Below are 26,820 nucleotides of genomic sequence, written 5' to 3'. Positions count from 1 at the left end.
AAGGCCAGAGGAAGACTCTCCATCCACCAGCTGGACACCTCCTCCCCATTGCCAGCTCCCACCCTCTGGCTGCTGCTTCCCTGGAAAAGCCTGGAGGAAGAGGCCAAGGAAACAGCCTTGCTCAATCTCCCTTGACCCTACATCCACCCAGCAGCGGCATCTGAAGACCCCATGGCCTGGGCTCGCTGGGGTGGCCACCCCTGGCTTGTGCTCCTCTGTGGTATGTGCATCCTGGCCTCCCCCCTCTGGGCTCAGAAAGAGTTGGCATGAAGGCTGGGCCCAGGTTGTCTCTCTTTTCTTGATTCCTCTCTCTGTCTTGAGCAAGTCCTTGGGACCCTCAAGACCCATCTCAAGCCTGGTTTGGCCCCTTTCCATTCCCACCTGTTAAAGAAAAAATGATTCTGGCACTTGTTAAAAGAGTAAGGAAGATTTTATTCAAAACTATTGCAATAAGACTATTGGACTTATAGTCCAACTACTGGACTTCCCTGGTGGCTCAGAGAGTAACGCGTCTGCCTACAATGTGGGAGACCTGGGTTCAATCCCTGGGTCAGGAAGATCTCCTGGAGAAAGAAATGGCAACCCACTCCAGTATTCTTGCCTGGAAAATCCCATGGACAGAGGAGCCTGGTAGGCTACAGTCCATGGGGTCGCAAAGAGTAGGCCATGACTGAGCAACTTCACTCTCTTTATTGCAATAAGCTAAGAGTTAGTCACTCAGTCGTGTCCAGCTCTTTGCAACCCTGGCAAGAATACTGGAGTAGGTAGCCGTTTCCTTCTCCAAGGGGGTCTTCCCAACCCAGGGGTCGAACCTGGGTCTCCTGCATTGCAGGTGGATTCTTTACTGTCTGAGCCACCAGGGAGGCCCTAAATTGTTAATCGCTCAGTCCTGTCTGATTCTTTGCAACCCCATGGACTGTAGCCCGCCAGGCTCCTCTGTCTGTGGAATTCTCCCAGCAAGAATACTGCAGTGGGTTGCCATTTTCTTCTCCAGGGGATCTCCCTGACCCAGGGATCAAACCCAAGTCTCCTGAATTGCAGGCAGATTCTTTACTGCTGAGCTAGCAAGGAAACCCTCTACTGCAATAGGGGAGAAAGAACTCAACTCTGAAAACAGTAAAGATGGATGAGAACTTCTTGAGCAGAGTGAGGGGGTCAGTGGATGTAAAACTACCAAGAGGAGAGATCAAGGGTGAAACGATTTTTACTAAATTGACTTCATAGGATTCTTGCTGAAGGTGGGGTGATCAGATATCAAGGGTGGGAGATGAGCAATTTGATCAGATTTCAAGGCTGATAAGATACAAAAGGTGAGTGATTCTCTCTAAAGTGATTTACCAGGATTCTTGCTAAGGGCATGCAGGCTCAGTAAGGACAGGATGGAGGTGGAACTCCAGGCCTAATGGAGAAGAGGGCTTGGAGGAGCCTAACTACAGTTTGGTCTTTGTCACCATTATGGTGTCCTGTTTGTTCTCTTTATTCACAGCCAAGTACCCAGCTCAGCATCATCCACACCCACTCCACACTGGCCTTAGGGAGGCCTCCTTCCCTTTGCTCTGTGGCAGCAGGTCCCTGCTCATTCATTCACTACCCAGCTCCTGACACCTCCCCAGTGCCAGGCCCTGTGCCAGGGACCACAGGCTGCAGAGCTGGCCCTTGTGAGCCACAGCTCAGGCCTCAGAGAACAATAATTGGGGTGTCTGGAGGGACACGGGTTGGCTGTGTCTTGCTTCTTATGTAGGTGTTTTAGCCCCACCATTTTGCCAGATCTGTTCCTGTGGAAACGAGTATTCACTTTCCGAAATCAACAGGGTGGGTCTCATCTCCCCCTTGAGTTTATGTGACTGAGAGAGACAGCCAGGCGTGGCATTGCCAGTGTTAGAACCCAGCTGTACTCCTTCCATCTGTGGCTCAGCCCCCTCAGAAAGGATTCCCCCAAAACATTAGGGGCTGGAGGGAAGGCCTATCAGAGACCACTGGACTTTGAGGGTGTGAAGGCTCAGAGCCTGCAGGAGCTAGCCCAGGACCTGGCACACAGCAGGAACTTAGGAAATGTTTCCTCCATGAATACTGGGTGACTCTTCTTGGGACACACCAAATTTGTGGCAGAGCCTCAAGTAAGTAAGTAAGTGTTAGTCGCTCAGTCATGCCCGACTCTTTGCAACCCCGTGGACTACAGCCCACCAGGCTCCTCTGTCCATGAAATTTTCCAGGCAAGGATACTGGAGTGTGTTGCCATTTCCTTCTCCAGGGCATCTTCCCAACCCAGGGATCAAACCTGGGTCTCCTGCACTGCAGGCAGATTCTTTACCGACTGAGCTACAAGGGAAGCCCATGGCAGAGCCTCAAATGGAAACTAAGTCTCCATACATTCTGTCCCTTCTGGGACACCAGCCTTCCATGGTTGGCTCTTTTGTACTCAGATGGCCCAGGTTCAAATCCCTGCTCTGCCACAGACTCACTGTGGCAAAACTTGGGTGAGTAACTAAACGTATCTGGGCTTCGACTTTCTCCTCTGTAGAAAGCAGACAATAATACCCAACTCACAGGGTTGTTGCAAGTATCAGATGATATACAGAGTTGGCCAAAAAGTTCGTTCAGATTTCTCTGTTACAAACGAACTTTTTGGCCAATCTAATACTATATAGATAAGTAGAGGAGTTCAGTGTCTAGCACACGGTAGGAGCTGTTTAAATGCTAACCCACCTTACCTCACCAGGGGAGGATGTCAGCCTGGGATTGCTTGTCTTCTGTGGCCTGGAATGAGCCGCAGTGATTTGGAGTGTAAGAAATGGTGTAAGTGGGCCTTGAATTTAAGTAAACCCAATATATATATAATTAGATTTATAGAAGGGTAAAACGAAGGTGGGGTGATTATTTAGCGAGATCCTCTAGAGCATTTAAGAGAAAATCTGATTACAAAAATTTAATTTACACACAACTTTTCCAGTTCGGTAGACCCTGAAAAGACCCAATTAGATTAGAAGGAAAAAATTGATTTAATGAGCACTGAAACCCATCCAAAAGTGGCAATCACTTGTCGATGAAACAGGTTTCTTTGATTGTGACCCAGGGTGCCATGCAATTCAGCCTGATTTCCTATGAAATGTGATTATTTTTATCCTCAAGTAAAGTTGGACAGCATCTCAGTGCTACAAAGGATGGCGGCTCTGCCAGTGTTCGGAAGGGGGTTGTGGGAACATGTCCCCTTGCTGTCTAGGACCTATCTGGTCTCCGAATGACCCTGGATTTTTCTCCGGTTTCTAGCTTATGCCTGGGGCCACCCAAAGTCACTGGACCAGAGAGACGACGTGAGAAACTGTTCCATCAGCCCTCCGGTAAGGCCTTCCCTTCGCCCTGCCCCACGGCTCCCACCTTCCTGCCCATCCCCCACAGGCCCCCCCTGCTAGCCTCGCTCTCTGCCAGCCTTCCGGACTCCGGGGCCACCGTTTCTGATTAACTTCCCCCGGGGCAGGCGGCACATTCTCAGGTGTCTGACATCCGCCCCCATCCCTCCCTTTCAGCCATTCCCACAGCAGGTTATCTCCTTCCCTCCGGGCCTGGGCCTGGGCAGTCCCTGGGAGAGGGAGGGGGTGGGAGGAGGGGCGGTAAGGAGGCGGGAGGCCCCTAGCTAGCCTTTAGCTGAGGCTAGGCAGAGGCCAGGAGGAGGATGGGAGGAAAGAAAACAACAATTCTGGAGGAACAGGGAGGGCGGAAGACCGAGGGCTAGAAGAGCCAGCGGAAGGTCAAGAAAGGGAGGCCTCGGGTGTGAAGACTGGTGAGAAGGCCCAGCACATTGGAGCCGAACGGTCGTCAGCTCCTACCTGGAGACCAGAGCGATTCTTTCCACAGCTAGATGAGAGTGCGAAAGAGCTGCCCAGGCAGGAGCAGCCCAGACGGTGAGGGCTCACGGGCCTGCCAGCAGGTCACTACAGTCTCAAGACACATGGGACACACGTGCGTGCCGTGCCCACTGTATGTGACCCCTGGGGCAGGCAGGTCGGTCCAACACGGATGTGTCCTTGAGTAGAAGGCAAAACCAAACAAAAAACCCACATTGTTTATTTTTAAGATCAAATAACCTTTAACAAGGTATGGCTGCCAGGTGAAATACAGGACAGCCCAATTACATCTGATTTGCAGATAGTGAATCATGATTTTAATATAAATATGCCCAAATAGTACATGGGACTTCCTTTATACTAAAACATGATTCATTGTTGACCTGAAATTCAAATGTGACTGGGTGAACATCCTGTATTTTTATTTGCTAAACTGGTATCCAAAGAGGGACCATCTCCTGGCCTGGCCCAGTGCCAGGGCTCAGACCCCTACAGTTCTTAGCCGCCCCTCCCCACCTCAGGTCTCATTACTGTCACAGAAAGTCCCTCTCCAAACTCGTAAACACCTCCAGCTACACTTGACCCAGGCACCTTAATCTAGAATAATCCATAACATCCACTGCTGCCCCATCTCTGTCCAGGCTGGCCCAGCCTATGCACCCCAACCCCTACCTAAAGGGAGGCTGGAGGCCCCATCCATCATTTTCTCAAAGCGATGTGTGTGTGTGTGTGTGTGTGTGTGTGTGTGTGTGTGTGTATGTCTTGGTGTCTTCCTGTCACCTGTCAGTACCTTCCAGTTACTGCGGTCAATACCACAGCGCAGCTCACAGCCCTCCGCCAGCAGATGTACACCCAGAATCTCTCTGCCTACGTCGTCCCCGACACGGATGCCCACATGGTGAGGAATGGCTCCTCCCCCCAACCCCCACCCTCTCTGCTACCCAGGCCACAAACAGGACTGTTGAGACTCAGAAGATGGAAGACAGAGAAAGGGTTTGACAAGCAAAGGAAAGGAAGTGGGGAACCTGGACACGGGTGTTTTAGGGCAACTGAAAGAATGTATTCCTTTACAGAGGAGAGAAGACATTGCCCAATTTCCTTGACCTCAGGCCATGAAACTATAAACAACTTCAGAACAATTTTGATCAGTTCCTAGATGGTGGATCCAGAATGAATGTTTAGGATACCCCTGCCCTAGGAGGTTAGAATATAGGCTGGAAATTGAATTAGAGGAACCCTGAGCTGCCTTCTGGCTCAGCCCTTCCCATCGGCTGATGGATGGAGCACTGAAATGATCCCACGTTCAAGAGTATGAGGTACAGGCTGGAAGAGGGGGAGTAGTCAGGGAAGATGCTGGTCTGAACCAGAGCTGCACACTCATCCCACTCTTGCCCACCCTGGCTCAGCCTCCACCCCATTCACCCTGCCAGCACCAAACCAGTTGGAAGAGAAGGCATTTTTAGTGTCAATACCATTACTTGAATTAGTTTCCCCACCTGCTGAAAAGGGCTAAGAAGCTTGGATAAGGATCTGAACTTCTCAGAGCCTCAGTTTTCTCTACTGCAAAATGGGAATAATGAAATGTGTCTCCAAGAATTATGGGGACCAAAATACAATAATGTGTAAAGCTCTCTGCAGAAGTTATTTATGATATACCCATTCTACTGTGCTAGACTGGGGAAGGGGACAACTGGAGGGGAGAACCCAGTAGAACAAAAAGGCATGATCCCAACTGTAGAGAATTTGCATCCTGGCTGGGGAGACAAAACTTCTTGGCAAAACAATCCAGTGCCAGACTGTGGGGTTTTGACACCAAGAAATACAGTTGTTCAAAGGAAGGGAATATCCTGAGAGCTGGGGGAATTCCAGAGGGCTTCCTGGAAGAGGTGTCCAGTGTGCTCAGGCTTGTAGGACTGATTGATTCTGACTAGAGAGAAACAACTGGGATGTGGTTGGGGGCCTACCAGGTGGGGTGTGACTCCCTGAAGGAGACTAATGACAGTGTTGTTAATTTCCTAGAGTGAGTACATTGGTGAATATGACCAGAGGCGTGCATGGATTACAGGCTTTACAGGATCTGCAGGTAACAGCTATTACCTGCCCCTCATTGCTTCTGTTGGGAAACCAAAAGTGGTCAGAGAGGCCCTAGTATGACTAATTCTCAGCAGCCAGGACCCCAGGACTTAGTGTCCAGAGGCCCCTGCTACTCTCTCTGTCTCCTCTCCATCACTCCAAAAGGGGCCACCAGGGCACATCTTAAAGCCAACCAGCCACACTTCTGCATGAGGCAAATGGCCCTCCTGACTTCTTTCCTGTGCTCACAGCCTCGGCCACAGCCAGGCCCAGCCTGGGTCAGTTGCTACCTCTATATCTAGCCACTGACTTCTTTCACCCAATGGCTCATTTGGGGGCAAAGTTTCACTTTGCTGGTCCCTTTATGGACAGCATCACCTCACGTGGTCCAATGAGACACAAACACAGAGACCCTTTCTGGGGTACCGGTTTCGGAATGGGCCTCTCACCCTGATCCTGGCTCCTTGAGTGAAACCTAAGCTTCCCTTGCTGATGCTTAAACATCCCTCCCCTGGGCTTCTAGCTGTCTGGCTTGCCTATCACTGGCCCTTCTTCTCTTTGCCAAAATCACCAGGTTTGGCTTCTCTGCCTGTCCTCAGCAAAGGCCCTGGGTTAGTGTCCACATCAGCCTTCCCCCCAACACTCTCTTTAACATCTCCTGGCTCACTTCCTTCCAAGGGAGGAGAGAAACTCTTTCCAGAGGCCCCTTGTGATGCTGTCAGAGCCTACACCGCATTGTGCATGTGCTGACTAAAGCCATGCTCTGCACTGTCACCCTCCCCTCCAAGAGTCTCTGTTCTGCCCCAGGAGTCGCAGTGGTGACCATGGGGAAAGCCTCTCTCTGGACCGACAGCCGCTACTGGACCCAGGCTGAGCGGCAGATGGACTGCAACTGGGAGCTTCATAAGGAAGGTAAGAGACTCCACTGGGGAAGGTACAGGTGAGGGGGTGCCTGCAAGGCCATTCTGGGCCGCTGTGAGGAGCTCGGGAAATTTGGAGCCATCCCTAACCTCTGAGACGGATATCATGGAGGAAACACCTGACAGGACTGTCACAGACAGAAGCCCGGCTGGAGGGCTGTGGTAACCTCAGTGTTCCTTCTTGTCTTTTTCTCAGTTGGCACCACTCCTGTCGTCACCTGGCTCCTCACCGAGATTCCTGTTGGAGCCCGTGTGGGCGTCGATCCCTTCCTCTTCTCCATCAGTACGTTCTTCCCTTAGTTCTCATGTGTGTCCACACCAGCGAGGGCGACTCAGGCCCTCGGGATGTAAAGAAACACATCCTGGCAGAAGGAGGTGCAGGGGAACTCTAAAAATAGAGTGTTTGAACTTGCGGTTGCAGAGTATTTTGCAACAAGGCTGTATTGCAGGATTGTGTAATGAAAATTCATTTAAAAGAATAAGTAGAGTTTTTTAAAAGTCAGGAGTGCAGAGACCCAAACTAGAAGACTCAGGGAGTTGTTAAGACCTAATCAACGAGTAGGCTAAGATGGTCTTCAACCTAGAACCATCCTCTGTATTCTGGAACTCTACTGATCGGGGCACTAGAATCACTTTGGAGCCCTCTTCTGGAAGGCAGCTTGGAAGGGTTGGAGGAGTTGGAAGGGTTTCTGAGTAAATAAGCACAGTCCCTGGGACTTCTTTGGTAATTCAGTGGTTAAGACTCTGCACTTCCACTGCAAGGGGCATGGGTTCAATCCCTGGTCTAGGAACTAAGATCCCGCGTGCTATGTGGCATGGCCAAAAAATAAATAAAAAGAAGCAGCAGCAGAGTCCTCTCTTCTCCCCTCTAGGAACATGGCTCCTTAAGCCCTGGTGCCCCCACCACTGGCCAGCCTGCCCCCAATGGTGGCATCCTCATGAATGTGTACTGGAAAGCTTCCACTTCAGACCTGGCTTCTCTGCCAGCCTTTCCAGTGGCCTGAACCTCACCATTCCTTTGGGCTGTGGCATGCAGACAGGACCGAAAAGAGGGCCCCACAGCCATTGGCACTTAAAAAGATGAGCTTAGCCAGCTGACTGTGGGCAGCACTGGGGTGGGCTCAGGGCAACTGAGCTTTGAAAAGTGAAGGAAGAAGGTGAGAAGGCAGAGCTCAGAAGGTTCAGACTGCTTGGACAGGCTCTGGCAGCCAGGCTGCAGGAGTGAAATGAGAGACAGAGGGGACAAGAGCTAACTTTGCCCGAGTCACAATTTTTCCTGAAGTCTGAACTCCTTCCCGTCTCTGTAGACTCCTGGGAGAGTTATGACGTGGCCCTACAAGGCTCTGACAGAGAGCTGGTGTCCATCACCGTCAACCTTGTGGACCTGGTGTGGGGGCCAGAGAGGCCTCCAGTGCCAAGTGAGCCCATTTATGCCCTGCAGGAGGCATTCACAGGTAATTTCCTATGCTGGTCCTCTTTCCCAGCTTGAAGCAGCACTGACCGGCAGTGCTGCTCCTTTGGCTGAAAAATTCATCCTAAGAGGTTCCAAAACAATGGTTTCATGTGCACCTTTAATGCAGGTTTCTAGGCCCCCTCTCCTCAGAGCATCTGAATCAGAGGGTCCTCAGACCATACTTAGAAAATGCTGGAATAAAGAGTGTCACAATGTAAAGCAGGAAGGAACAGGAAGGGAGGAAACAAGGGAGTCAGAGAATGATGAAAAAATCCCTACCCTTTTGTAGGGAAAAAAAACATGAGTTGCTTCTCTGGTACTGAAGACTGCTTTGTATTGAATCATTCAGACCTTGACTTCTGGCCCTGCTGTGATGAGGAATTCAGATGTAAGATGGCTGGGGTCAGATGGGCTGGTGTGGACAAAGGAAGCATAAACTAAACTCAAGGTCAATCTGTGGCACAGATTAAGATTCAAGTTTTGGCCAAACCACAAAGGAAAGTTAACTGACCCCATAAAGTTCTAACATCAAAAATCTTGACCCCACTGACACCATCTAAACATGTCATAAAAGAACAGTATGCGCTATGATTCTTGTAAGTGGTAACTAAGCTCCTGACCGGACCCAGGCTACTGATTATGAATCAGTGTCTTGACCACTACCACTCCCTACCTTACTAGGAATTCTGATACAAGCCCTTGACTTGGATCCCTGGGAACATTAGGCAATCTGAGAGGTCCATTTCCATACGCAGGTCTACTCACACTTCTTGTTTGGAAAGGAATCCAGAAAACAGGAGAGAAATTTCAAAATAGTGGGTGTGATGAAACAAGTCACAATTGGGTCCAATTTTCTTTATCCATTCTGATGTAGCTTGCAGAATCTTTCTGCTGCTTGACAGTTTTTAAAGAAACTTGCGACCCAAGACGGTTCCATCATAAATAAAACTCATCCCATTCAGATAAGGAAGGCTGCAGTTCCATCAGGAAGAGGAGGGGATAAAGAGGGAAAACCTTCCAGGGGCTGGGAAAGAATTCACATAGGTTTTATCACTTCCCACAAGTGAAAGGAAACCGAGCCATTGCAGGCTGCTAGTCTTCAAGGAAAGGCCACACAGAGCCAGAATTGGGCCTGGAAGCCCAAGAACAGAGTCTTTCTAAGCTTATAAGAGAGACTTTCTCTCCAGTCACTCACAGGTTTTAAAGGAGGTGAAGTAAAGAACATGAAAAGTAGCTACTCAAAGATACCTCCGTGTATCGAGCCATTGAAGTTGGCTTTCATTTGTCATCTCGAAAATGTATCACATGCATGAACCTTGAAAACATTCTAAGTGAAAGAAGCCAGCAAAGGCCCCATGTTGTATAACTCCATCTGTGTAAAATATCCAGCATAGGCAAGTCCATGGAGATAGAAAGCAGATTAGTGGTTGCTGGAGCTGGGGGGAGAAACGAATGAGGGGGACAGCTGGAAGGCAGGGTTTCATTTTGGGATGATGAGAATGTTCTGGAATTAGTGGTGGTGGTTGCACAATCTCATGAATGTTCTTAAAGGCACTGAGTTGTGTACTTTACAATGGTTAAAATGATACATTTCATGGTATGTGTATTTTACCACAGTAAAATAGAATCAACCTAAAAAAAAGTATTACACCCAAAGCTTTGGTTCTTGTTGAATAGTTTTACCTGTTTGCATAAAGATTTTTTAAATTGAATTATGTTATTTATGCTAATCTCCAAGCCCAGCTAGAACCCTTCATGCTTATGATCTTCCGCCAGCAAATTCCTGGCCCTGCGAAGGGGCAGACTCTTTAGAGGGATTGCAGGGAGCAAGAAAAAAAAGATGAAAATCAAAGTCCTAGAACCAGTATACAAGCATCTCCAAAAGGACAGCTCTGTGACACAGAGTTTAAGGACAAGGTGGAGACTAACAAAGTTAGCAAGGTCATCCAGTGTCTGTACCAGTAAGAATGTGAGCCATGTAGTCAAACAAACTTGGGTCAAGTCTCAGTTCCACCCCTTGCCAGCTATGAAAACCATAGATAAATCACTTTACCTCTTTAAAGCCTCAATTTCCTTATCTGTAAAATGGGCCAAGTAAGGATTAAAACAATGTACACAGAGTGTTTAGCTCAGACCCAAGTGGCTTTAGTAAGTGCTGGGGTTACTGCAAAGCAGAGGATTAAACATGGCCGAGCCCTGTCTGTTTGCCCTTCACCTCAGGCTACTCTGCTGATCTCTCTTCTGCATGCCTATTTATTACTCAGAAAGTTATACCAGACTTTCTATACAGCAAGACACCATTCTACATACATTACAAATCTTAGTTAATTCGACCCTCACAACAACTCTATTGAGGTAGACACTATTATTATACTCCATCTCCATTTTACAGATGTGCAAAATAGGGCACAGAACAGTTAAGTAATTTTCCCAAGGTCACCCAGCAAGTAATCACAGAGCTGGAATTTGAACCCAAACAGTCTGGATCAAGAGCCCCGCCCCGCGTCCTTACTGACTACACAAGTAAGAGTCTGGTTAAAGAAAGGGTTCTATTGCCTTTTAAAGGAATGGACAACTATTGCCCTAAGGGAGCCCTCTCAGGAACAGAGCGGCAAAGAGAAGGTAGGTCACTCATGCTTTCTTTGGGCTCTTTCATTTCCAGGGAGCACCTGGCAGGAGAAAGTAGCTGGCATCCGCAGCCAGATGCAGAAGCATCGTGAGGCCCCAACTGCAGTCCTTCTGTCCGCACTGGATGAGACAGCCTGTGCGTATAGATCTGTGGGTGCAGGGAGGGCCTGGCTTCCCCTGGAACCCCCAAGCTTCCTGGGCCCTGCAGCAATGACCATGTACTTGTGGGTTCTGAGAGCTCCTTGGCCTTGGCCTGCAGGAACTGAGGTGAGGGCAGTAGCTCATGCCTACCCAGTAAGGAAACAAGGAAGCCCCATGTGATCTGGGGCTAGCCCGCGGGCCACTGGAGAACCAGGCGACCAAAGCAGTAGAGGTTTCTGTCTCATGAAGGGGAGGAGGCCCAGCAAACACCTCCTACCGCCTGGCCATGAGTCCAGGGCACTCACACTCCCAGCTTTAGCACCCCATGCAGCCCTACTCTGTCCTATCATGGCTCAGCACTTCTCATCCAACCCCAGCTCTGGGCTGGAAGCCCACTGACACCCGGCACAGACTACTGGCTGGGTATCTGCTTTTCCTGGGAGAAAGAGTCCCTAGAGCTCATTAGTGCTTCAAAGACCCACCCCTCTCCAGAAAGACTGAGAAACATTCAGGGGTATAGGATGTGGGTAGGCATGTTGCTGGGGATCTTTGGGGGCCAAAGCAAGCAAGAGGGCAAAAGGCACCATTTGTAATTGCCTCAGGCAGGTCAGCTTCAAATAGGCCCCATCCATTCTCTTCCCCAGGGCTCTTCAACCTGCGTGGCAGTGACATCCCTTATAATCCCTTCTTCTATTCCTACACACTACTCACCGACTCCTCCATCAGGTAGGACTTGTCCTTGGCTTGCGGTCATTGACTTCCTCTAACCCCTCACAGCCCCAACCTGCAGCCTTCCCAGAAGTTGAGTACCTACCCCCGCAGGACCCTCTAGGAAGCCTCTGATCACCTTTTCCTGACCCCCTTGACCTCTGTTCCCACATACTCCAAATCTGGTCTGCCCAGTTGCCTGGTGTGGGCCACCTCTGACCTCCAGGAGCACAGGGCCTCTGGTCTTTTGCATTGCCCTTAGAGACTTCTGGACCCTCCTGGTCTTCCCTATCCACCCAGGTTATTTGCAAACAAGAGTCGCTTTAGCTCTGAGACCTTGCAGTACCTGAACTCTGGCTGCACGGGTCCCCTGTGTGTGCAAGTCGAAGACTACGGCCAAGTCCGTGACAGTGTCCAGGCTTACACCTCAGGAGACGTGAAGATCTGGATCGGGACCAGCTATACCTCATATGGGCTCTATGAAGTGATATCCAAGGTGGGTTTGCCAGGCCCTGGCTCATGCCAGACACCATCCCCGCACCCCCACCAAGAGCCCTGATAAGTCTCAATCTAACAGAGAAGGGGGGACAGCCCCTTGGCCATTCTGGCAGTTGGTCAGTCAGCAGTGGTACAGTGAGTCCCCTTCTAGGCCTCCCTGGAAAGAGGAGAAACAGCAGCAAGACATTGTCCACAGAGAGCCCAGACATTGTCACAGAGGCTGGGGGAGCAGAGGCTCTGAGGTCACCAAATGAGAGGCAGAGAACTCACTGTGCCAGGACCTTGGACGGGTGACTTTGTCAGTCCAGGCCTCTGCTTTCTCACCTGTAAAGTGGCACCAAGAGTCACAACCTCAAAAGAGTTGCTCTGAGGAGCTTTAAAGGAGACAGCGCATATAAAGCCCAGTGCCTGCTGCAGGGCAGGCTCTCAGTAAGTGGCAGCTGTTATGATATGAGATGTGCAGGAAATAGACTGTCCGAACAGCCCGCAACTGGCAGGGCCAGGCTTGCATCCATCCCAGAGCACTTCAGGGATCCAGGACCAGGGAGGGAGGAGGAAACAAGGGAGGGAGGGAGAGAAGGTTAGGCTGGACAGAGAAGACTAGGAAAGCCCTGCATAGTCAGAAAGCACACACAGGATGGGCACTGCCACTCCAGGAAACGGCAACTCTCCTCTCAGCCAGGATTTCCTGCCAATCCTTTTCAAACCCCACCGTGCCCCAGACAGGGCTCCCAGACCATCTCCTCTCTGGTCCTCACAGGAGAAGCTCCTAGCAGACACCTACTCCCCAGTGATGGTAACCAAGGCGGTGAAAAACAGCAAGGAGCAAACCCTCCTCAGGGCCAGTCACGTAAGTCCGTGCGCAGGCAGACACACAGGCTTCTGGGGAGCTCCCAGTCTGATGGCTTAGAAAGGAGACCATGCGGGAGGAGCCTCAAGAAGGCCCTTAGTGAAACACAGAAGTGGGCACCAAGATCCTGGACACCCACTTATGCTCCACCCCCTCACTCACAGCTTGGTTCAGTGGTTTAGAACCTGAGCCCTGGACCTACAGTGTCTGAGTTCAAATCCTAGTTCCTCTAGCCACCTCCTAGCTGTGTGACCTTAGGTAAGTCACTTCACCTCTCTGGGCCTCAGTTACCTCCTCTGTAAAATGAGGATCATAGCTGTAACCTGCAGCAGAGGATTGTTATGATAATTAAAGATATATATATATCTACATTATATAGTATAAATAATAAATAATATATGTTTAAATATATTAATTATAATACATAATATACATATATACAATATGTGCGTGCTTGATCACTCAGTTGTGTCTGACTCTTTGTGACCCCTTGAACTGTAGCCCAGCAGGCAAGAATACTGGAGTGGGTTGTCATTTCATCCTCCAGGGGATCCAGGAGGTCATTTTCTGACCCAGGGATCGAACCTGCATCTCTTGCATCTCCTGCATTGGCAGGCAGGTTCTTTACCACTGCACCACCTCGGAAGCCCTAAATATATACAGTATACATATATGCATTTATATACATCTATGTATATGTGAAAAGTATACCTATAAATATATAATAATTATGTAAATCTATGATACTTATATAATAATTATAGAGTTCTATGTGTATAAATACAGTTATGTGCTTATATATATTAAATATATATATAGCTTTTAGTACCGCCACCTGGCACACTCCAAGTCTTAAATGTGTTAGCTGTTATAATTTCTTCACCCTGGGGAGAGGATGGCTTGCCCCTCTGGATATTTCTGTTAAAACTGGGATATGCTGCCTCATTTTTAAAAAATTTCTTGTGGAAAATGTTAAGCATGTACAAAAGTAGAGGAAATAGCTTAGTGATCCCCATCACCATCACCCAGTTTCAATAATCATCAACTCAAGGCCAATCTCATTTCCTCTACAACCCCACAGTCATTATCTCCACTCCCCATCCTCTGCTGCTGGATGATTTTAAAGCAAATGCCATCTATCACATTGTTTCTTCTAGCAAAATTTCAGTATCTCTGACAAGACAAGAACCCTTTTCAAAACATGACCATGCTCTGATCATGTATATAGACATGAATAAGAATCCCTTAATAGTATCACATAGCCAGTTAAACCCTCACGTTTTTAAAGCTCACCTCCCAGAGCAGTCACCCCATCTCCTGCATCCTGGTGCCCCAGCTGAGACCGTTCCTTGGTCTGCCTTTCTGCTTGCCTTGCTCCAGGTGCGGGATGCTGTGGCTGTGATCCGCTACTTGGTCTGGCTGGAGAAGAATGTGCCCCAAGGCACCGTGGATGAGTTCTCGGGGGCAGAACAACTGGAGAAGTTCCGAGGGTGAATGACCACAGCCATCCTTTTCGGCTGACTGTCTAAGTGTGGGAGTGGGAGCAGGGAGGGGAGCCTGGTCTCCTTACTTACTGGGTAAGGAAGACCCTCCTTGTATTTGAGGGCTCTCTGGAATAAGGAGTGACAGATTCTTGAGTGGTCAGGAAGCTGGGCAGGGGTGTTGGATGACATTCCCCAACTCTGCTGAGAGCTGGACACCTTGAAGGGCCAACCCAACAGCGCCCCCTAGTGTCTGCTTGAGGCACGGGCCTCTCTCTCTGAGGGGAGGCCAGCTCAGGCCAGTAGGACCTTGGACCGCTTGCGAATATCAGGCTGCTGCTGCTGCTGCTAAGTCGCTTCAGTCGTGTCCGACTCTGTGTGACTCCATAGACAGCAGCCCACCAGGCTCCACCGTCCCTGGGATTCTCCAGGCAAGAATACTGGAGTGGATTGCCATTTCCTTCTCCAGTGCATGAAAGGGGAAAGTGAAAGTGAAGTCGCTCAGTCGTGTCCGACTCTAAGCGACCCCATGGACTGTAGCCCACCAGGCTCCTCCGTCCATGGGATTTTCCAAGCAAGAGTACTGGAGTGGGGTGCCATTGCCTTCTCTGAATATCAGGCTGAGGAGGGAGGTTTCCTGAGGGCATACTTAGCCCAAAATGCTGCTCCAGGGCTGGGGGAGTTTTCAGATACAGGGAGCTAGGTTTCTTCACTCTTGCTTTACTAGGAACTCACTTTGGGACACAAAGCCTTGGTTTCCCCATCTGTAAAATGGAGGTGGAGGAGGAATAATTGGTGCCTGCAGTCTCTCCTTCTCTGACCCTGAGTGGTCTATAAGTGACAGGTCAGGGCTTGGGAAAGGACAGGAGGTGGGACTGGGAACGCCAAATGGAGCCTGGCCGAGGTGGAGGCAAACATGACTTTCACTTGCCTTTGCTAGCTCTCCTGGGCCCAGCCTAGTTCCTGAGCCCATTCACTGACCATTCCTGCCTTGTCCTTTCCAGAGAGGAAGAGTTCTTCTCCGGATCCAGTTTTGAAACCATCTCTGCAAGTGGCCTGAATGCCGCCCTGGCCCATTACAGGTACTTCAGGAGGAAGAATTTTCCGGGGCCTTGTGGAGGACTTGAGTCCACATTTAAGCTTTGAGGTCTTTAGCACTGTGGGAGCTGGGGGTGGGGAATAGAGCCTAGTCAGGTGTTGAAGTCTCCTTTGAATTAAAAGACTTGTATAATTTCACTGCCCAGGAGGCTAGGACTTTATGAGCACTTAGGGCAGAAGGATCTGGAAGGCAGATGGTGGGATTGCTGCTGGATGTTTTTCCTTTGCTTCCTGTGAGTTATTTAATTCTTAAAGCTCACAAGCACGTGGAGAAGAAGGGCCCATTCACTCTCCCTGAACCAGCCAAGGTGGGCCCCAGATATAGGCTGGGCAGATGTTTGGCTCCATAGAAAACAAACACCCGCAGCCAGTCTGGTGAAATTGGGGGAAGGGGAGTGATCAAGCTCACCAGATGCCTCAGGCTGGCAAGGGCAAAGCTGGGAGAGGGCAGAGACCCTCCAGTGGTTGGCCTGGCCTATCTCAGACTTCCTTCCCCTGGTGGCCCCAACCTTTCAGTTGCCTTGGCCCAGCCCCTTCTCCATACTAGAGAGGAGCAGGGTAGGAACTCCTCAGCTCTACCAACTGCTGCTCTCCAGCCACACCCTTGGGTTCCCTCCCTTCCTGTGCCCTGGCTTCTTGGGGCCCTCTGCTCCCAGAGGCAGCAGGAAGTTAGAGAAAGCCCTAGACTGAGCATCTGGGTCCAGGCCCAGCTCCCTCGTGGCTTTCCCCAGGGGCCTCCTGATGTAAAAGATGGCTGGACTGGGTGCTTGCTAAGGCCCTCTCATCTCCCACATTCAGGGCTCTTTCCTTTCTCCCTCCCTGGGGACCAGGGCCTGACCTGGGGAGATGTAGGATACACAGATGTGTGCTGAGGACATTAGCAGCAGAAGCTCACTGTCTTCCAGGGCCCTTTGGGAGATGATGACGTCCCCAAAGGAGTTAGCTGAAAAGCCAACCCACAGGGTAGAAGGGGTTCCTCTGCTTTCACTCAGCACCCCTCCCTACCCGGCTCAATGTTAGGCTGCTCCTTTCTCAACATTTCTCCCCTTCCCAGCCCCACCAAAGAGCTGCACCGCAAGCTGTCCTCAGATGAGATGTACCTGCTGGATTCTGGGGGACAGTACTGGTATGTACTCCACCTCGCCCCAACCCTGGCCCGGCTGTGTCAGCTCAGACAAGAGCCAGCCAAAGGTTTCCCTTCCTGGGCATGGATCCTTCATCTGAGAAAGGAGAGGCCTGGATTGAATTGCCTAAGTAGCCTGCCCATTTTCACATGTGGGAATCCCTGCCCGGTAGGCAACTGACAGAGGCCAAAAGTGGGGCTGCCCACAGAAGCCACCCTGTAAGAATCAGCAAAAGACTCCCCTTGTGCAAGTAAAAGGTTTTTTAAGCCCAGACATTATTACACAGTGCGAACTGCCCTGCTTGACTGTGCAAACAGTATGCCCATATTCTCACCCAAATACCCTGGACACAACCTGCATGCCGTGACAGCACAGTGCATACCCCCCACCCTGCCCCTCACTGCATGCTTGGTGAGGTGACTGCGTCATGTGAAGTGGGGGCAGGATTGGACCTTCAGGAGAAGTAGGCAGGTGAGTGACGCAGCATCAGAGGACAACCAACAGCACAAGTGGGACAAGGCACTCCCATCAGCATGGGATATGTTTGTGAGTAGATGTGTGTGTGTTCTGAGTATGTGCACGACCACAGGTAGGGTTATGTGGGAGGGCACTGTCCCCTGCTCCAGGACTCCACAATCTGTGTGTCCATTTATGTGCTCTCACTGAAATTAGTATATACCCATTCGGTGAATGGCATTTTTTATGATGTGTTACTTTTGTACAGTGCACAACCTGAACACCTAGACATGATAGCCATGCGTGCTAAGTCGATTCAGTCATGTCTGACTCTTTGTGACCACATGGACCGTAGCCCACCAGGCTCCTCTGTCTGTGGGATTCTACAGACAAGAATACTTGCGTGGGCTGCCATATCCTCCTCCAGAGGATCTTTCTGACCCAGGGATCAAACTCGCATCTCTTATGTCTCCTGCATTGACAGATGGGTTCTTTAACACTAGCACCACCTGGGAAGCCCCATTATGAAATACTAGAGTGGGTTGCCATGCCCTCCTCCAAGGGATCTTCACAACTCAGGAATCAAACCCAGGTCTCCTGCATGGCAGGTAGATTCTTTACCAGCTGAGCTACCAGGGAAGCCCACGATAGCCATGAGAATAGGCTAAGCCCATTCCTTCCAAATATATGACCAATCATTCACACGGGAGCTGAGTTGAAATGGGCTGGAAGATTTTCCCTTCTCATCTAGGAAGCAGTTGGACTCTGGAAAACTTGGGGAAAAGGAAGGGATGTGCTGAACTGATGTAGGAGCCAGGAATCGTTTCCCATCCTCTATCCTGTGGTGAATGTGCTAATGACAAAGGCCCTTCACTGGGAGCCACCCTGGCAGGCGCTCAGCCTAGCAGCCTTTGCAGTCACCAGTATGGCACTGTGTAGACTTGAGATGGCTGATGTGCAAAGGGGAAGTGAATTCTTGGTGTGTTGCTGGATCGGGGCGTGCTCAAGCAGGGTGAGGCCAGGGAAACGGTCACCTCACTTCCTCTTCTCTCCTTCTGAAGAAGTCAGCCACATCCTGTGACCTGCTCCTGAGCTGGAGTCCCAAAGGCCCTGGGACCATTCCCCACTTCCCCGGTGTGTGTGGGGGGGTGGCCACAGGGGCCATTCTGGGGTAACGACTGCAGGTGGTGTTTGGCAGTCAGACTGTTTGCCTTCTGGCAGCTTTGGGTTCACTGAGCAAATCCCTGGGGCAGATTCATGTTTACAATGGAGAGAACTGTATAAAGCCACTAGTTGAACCAGGCCGGGCCTCCCCGAGGCCAGCGAGGGAGAGGACCTCGTGGCCTTAGTTGCCGCTTCTATGAAATGGGGATAATGAGGTTTGTTCTGCATCCCTTATTCTGTAAATAGTAAATAAGTATATGAATGTGTGAGAGTGTTATGACCTCTCAGTTTCCCCATCTGTAAGAGTGAGACAGTCCCTTCCTGCCTCACAGAAAGTCTGGAGGGAGCCTTTCTTTTAGAGCCAGACTGGCCTAAGGAAACTCTTGGCCAAAATGGATGGGATTGGGGTGGAGGATGTATGTGGGGACTCAGGATTCCTAACAGCTTTGCAGAGCTCCTTCAGGCATACATGCTGAGGATGGGAAGTTCATCATGGCTGCTATCTTCTTCCCTTGGCCTCCTTCTCCACCCCCATCCCAGTCCTGCCACTCAAACCCCAGTGGAGAACACTCCAGAAGCACATGGCCATGATCCCTACCCCAAAGTGTTCACCCAAGCTAGACCTGATGATTGTCCTTCTCCACAGGGACGGGACAACAGACATCACCAGGACAGTCCACTGGGGCACCCCCTCAGCTTTCCAAAAGGTAGGCATCAGACCAGATTTCCCTGTCCACGCTCACCCAAGGGACACCCAAGCAACCACTCCTGCAAGAGCCATTTGATTGTACAGAGGCTGAAACTGAAGTCCAGGGAGGTTAAGTACTTCACCATAGATCACACAGCAAATTAGTACCAGGAAACCCAGAGCCCCGGACTACTTCCCCAGAGATACTTCAGGCCCCCGGCAGGGCCTCAGCCCAAGCTTACCATCATCCCATTTCAGAAACTCAATGAACAAATATTTATTTAGTGCGATCTGTGAGCCGAGCCCTGTGCTGAGCAGAAAGGAGGAAGACAAGCATTCCATTCCAGGGGGGAAGAACTGGCACCAGCACAGTCTCAGAGGTGGAAAGGGACTGGCAAAAGGGACTTCACTGTTCAGGATGCAATGAGGGCTGGTCTGCTGGGCGTAGGTGTGGAGACACGGTCTGTGCACCTCTGGGACCACATTCGTGCATTCAGCAGGTGGACTGTGGCTCAGACATTGTACCTGAAATGGGGAGAGAGAGAAAACAAACACTGGTCAGGCCTCCAGGAGCTCAGTTTAGTGGGTAGATCCACTGCCCCAGGCTGTCATGCTCAAGATGACAAGCCCTGTGTGTGTGTGTGTGTGTGTGTGGTGAAGGGGACTCACCACATCACCACAGGGAGTGACTGGGAGAAGATGCCTCCCTCCCTCTTTCCACAAGGTAACAGCCCCAACAAAGCAAGGCCGACCTTCCCATTATCAGGCCTCAACTTAACCATAAGGCTGTAAGAAAACTCAAGGATGATCGTGATAAGGGCAGTGAGGGGTGCTGATCTCTATTTGAGCCATTTACTTTGTCGAGAGCACCCTACGTGCACAAGTCGACCCGCTCCTCCCAATGACCTTCTGAGCTGGTACTATGATCATCCCATTACAGACCACAAACCTGAGGCATGGAGAAGGTCAAAACACTTGATCAAGGTCAAGTTTGTGAGTGGCCATGTTAGGATTCCAGCCCAGGGAGTTTGCCTTCCAAACCCTTACTGTCACAGCCTCAGCTCACCCCCGCCCCTCTGCCCACCTAGACCATCCAAAGGGAACCACGTGGACCAAGCCCCAGCTTTGGGCAGGTGCCCCTCAGCCTCCCTGGCCATCTTCCAGAACCTGTGTGCCCACACACAAACATGCATGGGTCCCCCCCATATCCCCCCACACTGGCCTGGGCCCACATATGAGTTTCTGGCCACTCGGGCTGCATGCACATTTTGTCACCTTCTCTCCATCAGGAGGCATACACCCGCGTGTTGATAGGAAATATTGACCTGTCCAGACTCGTCTTCCCAGCTGCCACCTCAGGTGGGTTTTGGAAACCAGGCTGGACACAGAGCTTCAGGCTCTGACTCCACTGCAGCCAGACCCTGGGAGGCCAGTGGGGCAGGGGTTATGCCATCACCCCCTCCACTGTATAGATCCAGTTTAGCCCAGAGAGAGAAAGCCACTTGCCCAAGGTCACACAGAGGGTTAGTGGGAGAGCCAGGCCTTGAGCTCAGAGGCGGCGGCGGTCAGTGTGTGCTGCAGCAATCATGGGAGGATTCCGGGAGGAAACAGGTGTCTTGAGGGGAGGTCCAGGTAATGGGTACGACAGAATAGACTGGAGACAGGGCATGCCTACCTGCCTCTCGGACCCCTCTCCTCATGCACCATCCTGGTGGTTAGTCTGAGAAAAGTTAGCCAGAAGGGGCAAAGCCAATACTATGGCGTCCAGCCAACTGACTGGAGGTCATCTCTCTTCCAGGGCGAATGGTGGAGGCCTTTGCCCGCAAATCCTTGTGGGATGTTGGGCTCAATTATGGTCACGGGACAGGCCACGGCATTGGCAACTTCCTATGTGTGCACGAGTGTAGGTATCTCTTTGGCACTCCCCTGCAGTCCCCCCTCTTATGAGAGAGGTGGAGTATTTCACAGGTATGGAAAGGACTGGGACCCGTGGAGGGGCAGTGACCCAGGCCAGGGGACCCAGCTGGTGGGAAGTTGATGCTCCACAAGGTAAGTGAGAAATGCTGGCAGTCGGCCACTCCAGCTGGCATCTAGGACGGCTCCAGAAAGAAGAGAGGCAGGTCAAGACACAGTGGCTGACTGGCATAGACCCCAGAGAAATAAAAGCCAGAGCCAACCTGGTCCATACCCGTCACTGGTAGACGAGGATGTGGTGGATGCATGCTGCTGGGGGTTCCCAGTTTCCTGCTCTTCCCCAGAACCTGCTAGATGCCACAGAACCTGCTAGATGCCATGCTGGTGAGTGCAGGAGAGCTGACACTGGCCTTGCCTCTCCCTCTCGCTCTTTCCAGGGCCAGTGGGATTCCAGTCCAGCAACATTGCCATGGCCAAGGGCATGTTCACTTCCATTGGTATGGTTCTCGGGCTCCTCCACACCTTCATTCTAGCAAATGCCAGCCTTCAGGGAGCATAACCCCACACAGCCCCCTCCCCAGACTCCACTGCTGTACTCCCTCACCCACCTCCCCAGTCCCAAATGGGCTGTCCCACCGTAACACCAAGCCCCTTCTAACATCTAACAAGTGGTTGGACTGCCACTCCTCAGTCAGTACAGGAAACCTGGGCTTGGGTCTTCCCTCTCCTTAATGTCACCAGCATCTCTTCTGTCTCCCAGAACCTGGCTACTATCTGGATGGAGAATTTGGGATCCGTCTGGAAGATGTGGCCCTTGTGGTGGAAGCAAAGACCAAGGTAAAGACAGGCTGGAGGGGTGGACAGCGTGGCAGGGACTTTGGGCTGCATCGGGGGTGAGGAAGGTCAAAGGAGAACTCAGTGTATGGGCATGAATTTCTTTAGAGTCTTCCTTAGCGCCAGAATAATTCTGTAAATCAGTTTCTCAAACCTGTTTGCACATTAGAATATCTGAATCATCTGGAGTTGTTTTTTCTTTTTTTTCAAGCTAATGCCCAGGTCTCACTCTGAGCCAAATGAATCAGTAGCCCTGCCCTAAATCATTGGTTCTCCATGCACATAATAAGCACCAGGGGAGCTTGTTAGGTATAAAGATTCTGTATAATAACAACCAAGAAGATAAAATACCTAGATATAAACTTTAAAAGACTTACGTGCAGAAAATCTCTACTGAGGGACATAAAAAAAATTTAAGTAAATGGTGCTCTCTGGAAATAAGCCTCAATATTATGAAGATGTCATTTCTCCCTAAATTAATCTATAAATTCAAGACAACCGCAATTTCAACGTTAACTGGATGCTTCTGTAACTTCACAAAATGATGGTAAAGTTTATTTGTAAAGATAAACATACAAAGATAGCTTAGTAGCTAGGATAATTCTGGAAAAGAACAATAAGGAAAACTAGCTCTTGCAGATACTAGCCCACACTACAAAGCTGCGATCACTAAAACAGTAAGACACTAGAGATGGGAAAGGTGGATGGAACAATGGGACAGAATAGTTAGTCCAGAAATAGACCCTCTAGTTTCCATAAACAAGATGGGGATTTAGTTTACTATAAAGCTGTTGCCTCAAAAAAGTTAAAAAGAGAGAGATTGTTTGATCAGTGGGCAGGGGAGACAAATGGCTAATCATTTGGTTGGGAGAATTAAACTGAAGAACCTCCTTGTTACACTAAAAAAAATTGCAAATGGATCAAGGTTTAAAGGTGAAACCATAAAAGATCTAGAAGAAAACCTATATGAATTCATTTATAACCTCAGGGCAGAAAGGGGCCTTTATAACTCTGACTCAGTTAAACAAAGAACATCTATATGGGAACAATGCCAAAATGAAGTCAAAAGATATATGACAGGTATAGCACGTATATCTGAAAAAGGGGGGATGTCCTTTTACCACAAGCTTTTAAAAATCAGTAAGACTGGGCTTCCCTTGTGGCTCAGCTGGTTAAAGAAACTGCCTACAATGCGGGATACCTGGGTTCGATCCCTGGGTTGGGAAAATCCCCTAGAAAAGGAAAAGGCTACCCACTCCAGTATTCTGTCCTGGAGAATTCCATGGACTGTATAGTCCATGGGGTCGCAAAGAGTCAGACACAACTGAGCGACTTAAAAAAAAAATCAGTAAGACCAAAATAGGGAAGACAGAAAAAATGGTTAAAAGACATAAAGAGGCAATTAACTGAAATCAACACAAATGGTCCATAAATTTGAAAAGATGCTCGACTTTATTGTTAAAGAGATACAAATCAAAGTGACAATGGAATACCACCTGATTGACAAAAACAAAAGACTTTGATGCTACCCAGTGCTTGTGAGTTTGTAGGGAAAATGACACTCTGATACGTTGCTCGGGCAGGTACAAATAGCTACAACCTTTCAGGAAGGCAGTTTGATAATATCTATCAAAATTCATATTAAAAATGTCTGTACTTTGTGTCTCAGCCTTCCCACTGCCAGATGTGTACCTTCTGGGTATAGACCCAAAATGTCACTTTTGTATAAAGATGTTTATATGATGATGTTGATTGTAGCATTCACGGTAATAGTTTAAAAAATGGAAACAGCCCAAATATCCATCACTGGTTAAATAAATTATCATCCACATACTATGGGCCCTTAAAAAAAAGGAGGTAGACGTTCCTATGCTAGTATGGAGCACTCTCCTAAGTTTACTATGGGGGGGATGTGCAGGAAAGTGTATAGAAAGATCTATTATGCTTGAATTTTTTTAGAATATACGTGTATATATATATATTATATATGCCAAAAATGTTTTCAGGAAAGAAACTGGGCGAGGAATCTTTCCATTTTTATTGAGTATCTTTTTGTAGTTTGAATTTTCTAAGCACATACATGCAAGAGCTCTCTGGGAGATGGGAATTATGGGCTATTTCTTCTTTATGCTTGTCTCCATAGATACATCGATTGATAGAAACAGAGATAAGGATAGACAGATAGAGAGATGTAGAGATGGGAGTTAGGTCTCTACATCTGAGAAACACAGGCCTAAGTCTAAACTTCAGGAATCATGAGGGAAGCACCAAAGGCAGGTGACTAAGTGGTGGACACAGGGGTGGCCAAGGGCACTGTGGGGTCTCAGGCTTGACAAGGCCAGTTCCGTGTGCCCAGGGCTTCTGGGTGGAGTGTTCCCTCTCTCCATCTAGCCTTGCTCACTTCCTGCTTCCCTCCTTTACCTGTGGGTCCCCCAGTACCCAGGGACCTACCTGACCTTTGAAGTGGTGTCCTTGGTGCCCTACGACCGGAACCTCATCGATGTCAGCCTGCTGTCTCCTGAGCAGGTGAGCGGGCACCCCTTGGCGCTGTCTATCTCCAGCCCTCGAGCCACTGACTGCCTTCTCCCTGGCCCTGGCCCCTCTCGCCTCTGTTCCCCCTGCCCTAAGACCCTCTGCCCCTTCCCTTACTTTGGGAGAGTCCACACCAGTGGCACCTGTAGGCTCCCACTGGGGCGTCCCTCCCCTGCTCACCTGAGGATGGCTGGGGACCTGGGCCGACATGGCACTCGGTGGCACCAAGCTCCCACACCTTGGCCTGGGAGACCCTCACCCCTCCTATGTCTTGCAGCTCCAGTACCTGAACCACTACTACCAAATCATCCGTGAGAAGGTGGGCCCGGAGCTGCAGCGGCGCCAGCTTCAGGAGGAGTTCTCCTGGCTACAGCGGCACACAGAGCCCCTGACTGCCAGGGCGGCGCCCACTGCCTCCTTGGCCCCTCTAGTGACAGTCTCTGCTCTCGCTATCCTAGGCTGGAGTGTCTAGTGTCTGAGACTCCCCTCCTGACCCTCTCACTCAACTCCCCTCAACCCACAACACCCATGCCCCAAGAGCCCCCGCCGACCCATTGCCTGGAAACCACCATCCTCAGCCTCCTTCTACAGAACCAAGCCCTAGGGGTGTGCGGCTTCTTGGTCACTGTCAGCACCTCCCCCACCTCCTCTCCGCCCTACACTCCCACCCTCAGGCTGGGACATTTCACCTTCAGCTCCCAACCCCTAGCCCCTGGATACAAGAGCCAGGTGGTCCCCTTTCCTCCTATGAGTCCAGCAAGCCAGCCAGTGACTTGGCAGAGCCTGTTACCCACCTCCTCCTCTGCTTCAAAAGATCAATACAAGACAGCACTCTACCTCCCAGGAGCTCCATGGCCCTTTGAGAGCCCCACTCTTGTCACACCTGCTGGATACAGCCTGACCTACACTGGCTCCTGACTTGTTGGTATTCCCTCACCCTTGAGGCCGCCACTGGCCTCCTGCCCTGGCCCTGACCCTACAGTGGCCTCCTGGCTGCAGTCCACGGGCTGAAGGAACAATTGCTGCCTCCAGGCTGCTGCGCCCCTGGAGGGAGAGGAAGGGATGGCAGCTGAGTCCTTTGGCTGCGTTACTGCCACTCCAGGGTCAGATAGACCAGCCCCCCCATCCACTCATGTGTGAGCCCATCACTCCTAAACCCTGGGTGGGCTCCATGCCTACTAACAGCATAGGGAGTTAAGCCATAGGAATCTGCCCAGGGGGTAGCAGGGGACTCTGGAATATGGCCCTAATCGAAGTTGGGAACAACCTGAGAAACTCTACCCAATCACTACTCCAGACTTCCCAGCACTGGGTCACCCAGTGAGCTTTCCAAAGCACAGCCACTGGGACCATGCTGAAAAATCCTCCAGCATCCTTGGATGATATTAACCTGTGTGGGTGAAATCTGGTCTCCCCATTTTACAGATAGGAGAACTGAGTTCCAGGTGGGATAAGACCTGCCCGAGGACACACTGTGTTTGGTGGGAACATGGTGGGGCCAGAATGGGTCAGCAGTCCAGATCTTTTGCCCCTTGGCACTGTGCAGAATACCGTAGCCTACCTGCCAGCCCTTTCCAGGTTCACCGAACCAGCGGCTGGGGCGGGGGGAGGATAGGGAAGGGCTGTCCCTGGCCAGGCGAACCGTTAGCCACCTGGGCTCACATCCTGCTAAAAGCTTGAAACAGCCCGGCAGTGAAGCCTGCCTCTGGGTTTTGCATTGTCTGCTGTGCAGCCGGGGACTGCTGTTACCTGTGGCTTTTGTGGTGGGGGAGGAAGGGGAGGAGGTGAGGTGGGGGCGGGGATATGAGGCTCCCAGAAGCTCGGTTGGGGAGCACATGTGCTTGAGAAGGTGCAAGTGAGCATGCGTGCGTGTATGTGGATTTGCATGCACGCCACGCCCAGCCAACCACCTCCTGTGGTAAAGGTTGTAGCTTTGTGGACAAGACCAGGAGAACCCCACGCTGGGGGACTTGTCAAAAGTGGTCCTGGAAAGTTGGGGCCAGCACCAAGGGAGCACAGTCAGGGGAGGATAAAAGAATTCTGGGACAGAGTGCTGAGCAAGAGCACCTGGCTGAGGAGTCCCCCAAGCGGGACCACCAAGTCTAGCTTGCCAAGTGTGAGGATGACCTGTGACAGTTATCACCACCAATGCTTGCACCCAAAGGCCCCAGCTCTGAGCTGTCCTCACTGAGAGCCTGTAGCACCCCATGGTGGGCTGCTGTTTGCTGAGTCATTTGCTCCCTCACAAACTCACCCCACAAAGACAGGTAGTCATAATAAAATGAGTCGCCACCATCACCATCATGGTCATCAAACCTACCATCCACTGAATGTTCACATGTACCAGGCACTGTGTTTTACATTTTTTCAATTTTATTGTGCTAAGAACATTAAATGTGAGATCTACTCTCTTAAA

At 50.4% G+C, this 26,820-nt stretch overlaps 1 protein-coding gene across 3 annotated transcripts; it reads left to right on the top strand.

Moving 5' to 3' along the window:
- XPNPEP2 (X-prolyl aminopeptidase 2) lies at positions 1-26,820 on the top strand. Of its 3 annotated transcripts, XM_081563830.1 has the most exons (21): positions 1-220; positions 3,268-3,338; positions 4,630-4,740; positions 5,862-5,925; positions 6,723-6,827; positions 7,032-7,118; positions 8,143-8,289; positions 10,951-11,052; positions 11,702-11,783; positions 12,066-12,261; positions 13,024-13,113; positions 14,494-14,603; positions 15,599-15,676; positions 16,747-16,818; positions 19,083-19,143; positions 20,414-20,483; positions 20,923-21,027; positions 21,476-21,535; positions 21,799-21,875; positions 24,309-24,398; positions 24,682-26,820. In XM_081563830.1, exons 1-21 carry the CDS (start codon positions 172-174, stop codon positions 24,874-24,876), a joined length of 2,022 nt encoding a protein of 673 aa, XP_081419956.1. In that variant the 5' UTR covers positions 1-171; the 3' UTR covers positions 24,877-26,820. The 3 variants fall into 3 exon arrangements, with proteins under 3 accessions (XP_081419956.1, XP_081419957.1, XP_081419958.1); XM_081563831.1 differs by lacking the exon at positions 20,923-21,027; XM_081563832.1 differs by lacking the exon at positions 8,143-8,289 and having other exon boundaries at positions 14-220.

Source organism: Giraffa tippelskirchi, chromosome X (assembly GCF_054371585.1).
Source record: "Giraffa tippelskirchi isolate mGirTip1 chromosome X, T2T-mGirTip1v1.2.pri, whole genome shotgun sequence".
NCBI classification, from domain to species: domain Eukaryota; kingdom Metazoa; phylum Chordata; class Mammalia; order Artiodactyla; family Giraffidae; genus Giraffa; species Giraffa tippelskirchi.
This window is presented reverse-complemented; position numbering and strand designations above follow the sequence as displayed.

What these genes read in the sequence shown, in the direction of transcription:
- XPNPEP2 (XM_081563830.1), top strand. Translation starts at nt 172, where the DNA reads ATGGCCTGGGCTCGCTGGGGTGGCCACCCCTGGCTTGTGCTCCTCTGT. An exon ending in CTGGCTTGTGCTCCTCTGTG is followed by an intron (nt 221 to 3,267) that starts GTATGTGCATCC and finishes TCCGGTTTCTAG; the next exon opens with CTTATGCCTGGGGCCACCCA. An exon ending in CTGGGAGCTTCATAAGGAAG is followed by an intron (nt 6,828 to 7,031) that starts GTAAGAGACTCC and finishes TCTTTTTCTCAG; the next exon opens with TTGGCACCACTCCTGTCGTC.